Source organism: Apaloderma vittatum, unplaced genomic scaffold (genome assembly GCF_000703405.1).
Source record: "Apaloderma vittatum isolate BGI_N311 unplaced genomic scaffold, ASM70340v1 scaffold7992, whole genome shotgun sequence".
Classification (NCBI taxonomy): Eukaryota; Metazoa; Chordata; class Aves; order Trogoniformes; family Trogonidae; genus Apaloderma; species Apaloderma vittatum.
Window position 1 is genome coordinate 53,158 of NW_009701838.1, and position 6,068 is coordinate 59,225.

The 6,068-nt window shown below is 37.3% G+C and overlaps 1 protein-coding gene across 1 annotated transcript in view; it reads right to left on the reverse strand.

Moving 5' to 3' along the window:
- Positions 1–5,375, reverse strand: part of FAM3B (family with sequence similarity 3, member B) — a 6,651-nt gene extending 1,276 nt beyond the window's left edge. Inside the window, exons 1-5 of the mRNA XM_009879306.1 lie at positions 5,128–5,375; positions 4,542–4,600; positions 2,638–2,688; positions 1,346–1,433; positions 597–729 (exon numbers count right to left, since the gene is read on the reverse strand). Of these exons, the coding sequence (XP_009877608.1) occupies positions 597–729; positions 1,346–1,433; positions 2,638–2,688; positions 4,542–4,600; positions 5,128–5,375 (579 nt within the window). The remainder of the gene's footprint in view (positions 1–596; positions 730–1,345; positions 1,434–2,637; positions 2,689–4,541; positions 4,601–5,127) is intronic.
- Positions 5,376–6,068: the final 693 nt, after the last annotated feature.

Genomic DNA, 6,068 nt, shown 5'->3' on the forward strand with positions numbered 1-6,068 from the left:
ACTCCTCCCCAAGCCTGTAGCGCTGCTGGGGGTTGTTTTGGCCAAAGTGCAGGACCCAGCATTTAGAGAAGTTTTGTGATGCCAGCATTGCTGTATTTGCACAGACAATTTGAGACAGCTCTATATAAACAGTTTTTATTTTTCAGGAAGTTCTTGGAATTTGTCCTTCCAGAAGAAAATGTGAGTCTCTGTACAGCAAGACCAGTTGGACATTTCAAAACTGAGACTAGAACTGCTGGTCACTTCTGAAATTTGTCTACAGATGATTTAGCATCACAGAATCTCAGAATGTTAGGAGTTGGAAGGGACTTTTGGAGATCACCTAGTCCAACGCCCCTGCCAGAGCAGGATGACCTCAGGCAGGCCACATAGGAACACGTCCAGGCGTTTAGTGCTGGTATGGTAGAAGTCAGTACTTCTGTACATGGCCCAGATCCAAAGCAAAGAATCATGACACATTAGAGAAGCTGCTTTGTGTGACCAAGGCTCACTGAATAGGCCTGCAGTTATTATAGCTAACATGAAATCTGCACCGGAAGGTTATATCTGATATTGATATACAGACAAATATAAAGCGAAAATAAGATGAACCTGACCTTTTCTTTTTGGATATTATCTGGCAGCTTGAAGCCTTTGGCAGCTATAAAAGCCCAGCTTGACCTGAACTTCATATTCTGTATTTCTTTACTTCCCAACTCTTCTAGTAATTTTTTTGCATCCTTTTGTAACCTAGGAAAATGTAATGAAAAAATGTGTTAAAAATGCAGGACGTAAAAAGTGCTGAAAAAGAACACAACTGATTCGTGCTTTACATTAGTAAGTCAGCAGAAGCAAAAATGACAAGTTTAAAAAGTCCTGAGAGCTATCTTAGTAGAAAAATGTACCTCAAATACTATTTGATGTTTCAATCCTTCTGAAATAAGGGCAAGGGCATACAAGTCTTTCCCTGTATGATCATCAAGTCATGAATTCAACTAAAAGACCTCTACGATTCAAAGCACTTGAAGAATTAGGTTAAGATTCCAGAATGAGTGTACTCTAGATACATTATAATTGGAGGTGTGGATACCTTCTTAATAGGATGCTGTGACGCAGAGGTAACAGCAGTGCCTTTATGAGGACACCTGGTGCTTTTAAACAAATATTACACTGTCCATCTTTGGAAGCATCAACATACGTGATACGGGCAAGCACTGAATGGATGTGGAATCAAAACTTATTAGGTAGGAAATGCCAGAACAACTCTGACTGTACAATGAAATTTACCTTTACACCATTATGAAATAGTGATTTTTCAAGCTACTCATTGCTCTGTTCCCCAGTTTGTTATGATTAACTTGCTTACCGGGTGCTTCCATCATCGTGAGTCACCATCAAAAGGAGGGACCCTTCTGGTGCATTTTTAATGAGAGTCATCATCTCTCCTGAGTGCTCTGTTGAATCAATTACACAACTGATTATTCATTACACACATACTGCATTCCACCTACTTTGGACTTGTTTTTGCTTTTTGGCCTTCTCAAAACGAGACCTAATCAGGCAATTTTTTCTTCTGCTTAAAGGCAGAGGGCCTAATCTTGAAAGGTGCAGAATGCTGCTAGCTCTCATTAAAGGTTAGGAAGGCATGGATTGATCTGCATTTCTCAGTACTAAGTAAAGATACCTCTGAACTTCTACAAAAAGCCATTTACATTGAGGTTAAGTATATAGATGATTTCTCATGTTTACTCCACATAATATTATACATGCAAGGAAAGCATGGAATAGCTCAGGAGAAGTCACTGCTATTCTGTGAGCTTCCTACTACCACGCTAACTGCAGAATTGAGTTATTCACCCCGTTGCCCCCCCACTTCCATTAAGTGGCAGCCTATCTGCAGTACTAAGCTATTTATTGTTTTTGCAATTACTGAACATACACAAGATACTTGTTTTCCATATAAAAAAAAAGTGCAAGAGGCACCTCGAAGACATCACAGTCTACACATTGTATATAAAATTGTAACCCCATGATTAGACTCAATATGACTTCTATTCGTGCATGTAAGCTCACAAGCGCTGTGAAATGGTCAGAGAACCAGCTTCCAGGGCCTCATAACATTCTGCTTCTCCTTACTAATAGGGAAGGAAATTTATCATTCAAAGTTTGGAAAAGGTGTTAAAAGCTAATCTCAAAGTAGATCATTTTTCTAGCTACGTGGAAGGATGTTAAGAGACAGACTAGCATATTTCCTATGATGATTTTACATCTGAAATAGAAAAAATATGTCAGAAAAAGGAATTCTGCTGAGTGAAGTATCTGGATGTGGTAGCTGGTTAAGTGCTATTCCTATCAGACTGAAATAGTGGTGTGAAAAAAAAAAGACAATTAAAAAAATGGCAATTTGACAATCAAAAAAAAAAGCAGTATTTTTTAAAAAGAAACGAAATAATTAACTATCGCAAGCAGCAGGAGAAATTCAGCTTTTCAGGCAAAATTTGTCATCAGATCTGGTCAGAGCATATGTTTGTTTCTAGCTGATTCCCATTGATAATAATACAATCATAGTCATTTGAAAGAGGAGGACAATTATAGAAATACAAGTCTTTTCTTAAGGATCAAAAACTAGCAAAAGCTCCACTGCACTTTTTCCCCTACCTCCTTCCCACATGTCAAAAAATTTTGCTGATGTAACTTTTCCCGTTTTATCTGTAATTAAAAAAAAGTTGTGTAAATATGAGCAATAACGATGAAATTTTATCAGCATATACAGTGTTTTCAGCTAAAGCTAGGCATCTCTCATTTTGTATACTATTTGGCTTCTCAGTTTTCTTTTGTTTAAGTTTTCAAATTGGAAGGAAGTTTAAGATTTGGGGAGAATATTTTATTTTGTGTAGTCTCTGAATCATCAAATATGACTAAAACATTTTTATAACTTTCTATTTTAGAGAAAGAGTTCAGTTTACTGTGCACTTCCATGTTTTTATATTTGCATATACTCTACTAGGTCACAAACATAAATAGGAAAATTGGTTAAGCTTAAGATTATTTAAATGAGCTCAATACTATATTCTGTGCAGTGTTTCAGATGTGCAAACTTTCATACCATTTGAATCTCAGTGGACAGAAACTCAACGCTCATCATTACCATGTCAGAAATTGGGCATACAGAAAATTAGTCCTTCTAAAACATTTTGGTCAATATTCATGTTTAATCATGTTGCTGTTTAAATGGCTATCTTTGTTTAAATGAGATGTACAACTGGAAATACTTTTCAACTTCCTAAACTCATGCCAACTGCGTTAATTGATTTTCGTTATCCAAGACCCATATCCCTGCTCCTTGAGAGGGTCTTTTCCATTTAGAGCATGTCAGCTCATTTCTAGTGAGAAGACTCAGCAGTTCCTGATGAAGTTCTGGCTTATCTTTGATCCAGCACCATGAAGGCAAATTCTTCTGTACCTAGGATTCTAAATGGCAGGGTTACTACACTGATGTGGGGAAAAAGTGGCAAAAATCTGTCAGTGGTAGTTTTCTAGAACTGAGCTGCTTCTGAACAGAGATCATCCAAAAAATGGAAAAGGCTGTAGCGAGGACTTCAGAAATCCTCAAAATTCTTTTTCTTTCCCTCTGTGTTATCAGTTTTGGCTTAATAGTTCCAACTTCCTTCTTAAAAAAGACCATATTCATTCTGAGAAGGAAGAGTTATCATGATGGAATAAAATACAGGTGTGATACCATAGGAAACTTACTGAAAACAGTCATTAGCTTAACTGATCTAATTAAAGGACATGTAGAAATTACGTCTCAGTACAAATTGGTTTGAGATAATGGACAGATTTACCTGTGGATGGAGACGAAAGTATAGTTAAAATGACTATATGTGTGATGAAGGAACTGGCTGTTTAAATATGTGTAAAATTTTGACAGATCACTTCTTTTTCCTCACTAATCTGAGATGCAAAGACAATACTAGTTCCTTACTTCTATTTGCTGTTTCCTTACATATTCAGGATGAATACTCGCCCTCTTATTCTAAGGCTCTGTTGAAAACTCATTTTAACTGTTTACCTGTTATAACCATTACTGGTTTCTTACTGGAAAAAAAATAAGAGTAGTAATTTACCTTGGTTGGACCTTGGGAAAGAACCACAACTCTCAGTTCCTGCTTGTCCCTTATTAGTGGAGCAATAGATACCTTTTGTCAAGGACTGAACTTTGAAAGCTGAGTCTTACCGTTGGAGATCATGGATATTTTTGCTATGTTACATAAGAAGCAGCTCTTTTATCTAGCAAAATAGACATATACCACTTCTATGTACACATTTTCTGTTTTCTTATGCTAATTATGAACAGATTTCTTCTGTTCGTACAGAAGACTATTTCTCTCAAACACAGATTCTTTTTTCCTACATATACCAATTTTGCCCTTTCCTTTTCCTTCCATACTAGCTAGTAAAAACCACCACAAACCAAACCAAACCAAATTACCCCAAGGAACTTTGTAAATTATTGCAGTATGAAAGTATGTGTGTCTCTAACATTTTTTTCTCTTACTTACAGTTCACAATGGCAATGTTTATACCTCTTCCAACATTACCCCTCTCTTCACTTATAAGCCTGGAATTGAAATAAATATAGTATCAGTGGAATTAATCCATCCAGAAGCTCTGATCCAAAGTTATATTTACCGATGCTCAGTCACTTTCTGATGTTCATGTTTTCTTCAGTTATTTAACTCCAGATTGTTGTAAGCAAGATCTATGGCTTAAAAATCTTGCACATTATCTCAGTCCATTTCCTTCAGTGGGGCAGAATAAGTCTTTCAATATGAGTCCCATCAAGAAAGTACTTCATACTAATGCAGCCGGAAAGATAAAATAGAAAAAAAACCCCAAACCAGCAAGATAAAATGTGGGTTGGTGGCAGTATTCAGTGTGGACTGTATCTACATGAAAGATCATTGTGAGGTTTGAAGTCACTCTACCTGCCCAGTTCGAAAAGCCATGAAAGAACCTGACTTTCAGAAGGTGTGACCATTCAACATACTGTAAACTAACTATCCCACACCTTGAAAATTAAAAATCATACTTGAAACGAACAGATGAATGCATCGTATGTAGACTGAAAGTTAGACTGGTACTCACAGCTCATCCTCAAAACAAATTTTAGCCAGTCTTCCTTTGCCACCACCGCTAAGAATCCGATAGGCGTAGTCCCCAGGTGAGCAGGGAGACCAGTGATCACACTTCTGCCTTTTTGGGGCTGGGGCTACAACAACAAAGATGAGAAAATGTTTTCTTGGGTGCTGAATAAACAATTTTATGTGGAAAGAATCACTTAATGTTGACACACTAAGCTCAGACATATATGCACAGAAGCCAATCCTGCCCATTTTCCATTATCATGACAACATTAGAACAGATTTGCCTGAGTTTTAAGTTACTATTGACTTTCAGACAGCTGCGGAGAGCAAAACCAAGCTTATCTAGGGAAAAATGGTCCATCTAGTATGATCTGATTTGAATCTAGAATAATTAATCTGTGCTATTTCATATAACTGGGCACAAGGGCTACAGGGATGAAGGATTCCTACTATTAGGTTGAAGCTAATGGCTATAATTGTTATTTTAAGCCTTTTTCACATGCTAATACAGTCATAGAATGAGAAAAATGTACACATTAAGCCACCCAGTCAGATTAGAGTGTGAAAAATATAAGTGTGATTAGTGTCAAAAGGTACAGTGTCAAGACTGCTGAAGCAGTAACTGCAGATGGGCCTTGACCACAATCTGTAAAGGAGATTGTCTCAGCAACCTTGAAGAATAAAATTTCCTTATCAGGCATAGAAAAACAAACTAAAAACATGATGTGTAACTAGCCTGAATGTCAGCCACTATTATATACTGCTCCAGCAAGCTTTGCATAACCTCCCCCAACGACCCCAGAGGAATGAGCAAGACCCCAGCAATTACTAGGACAAGCGCAAAGATTACAAGTGACATGAGAAAAGAACCAGAACTCGAGGAGAGAAAGGAGCTACAGACCAAAAGACAATATAAAAGAGAGAAGGCTCCGAACTCTGGCG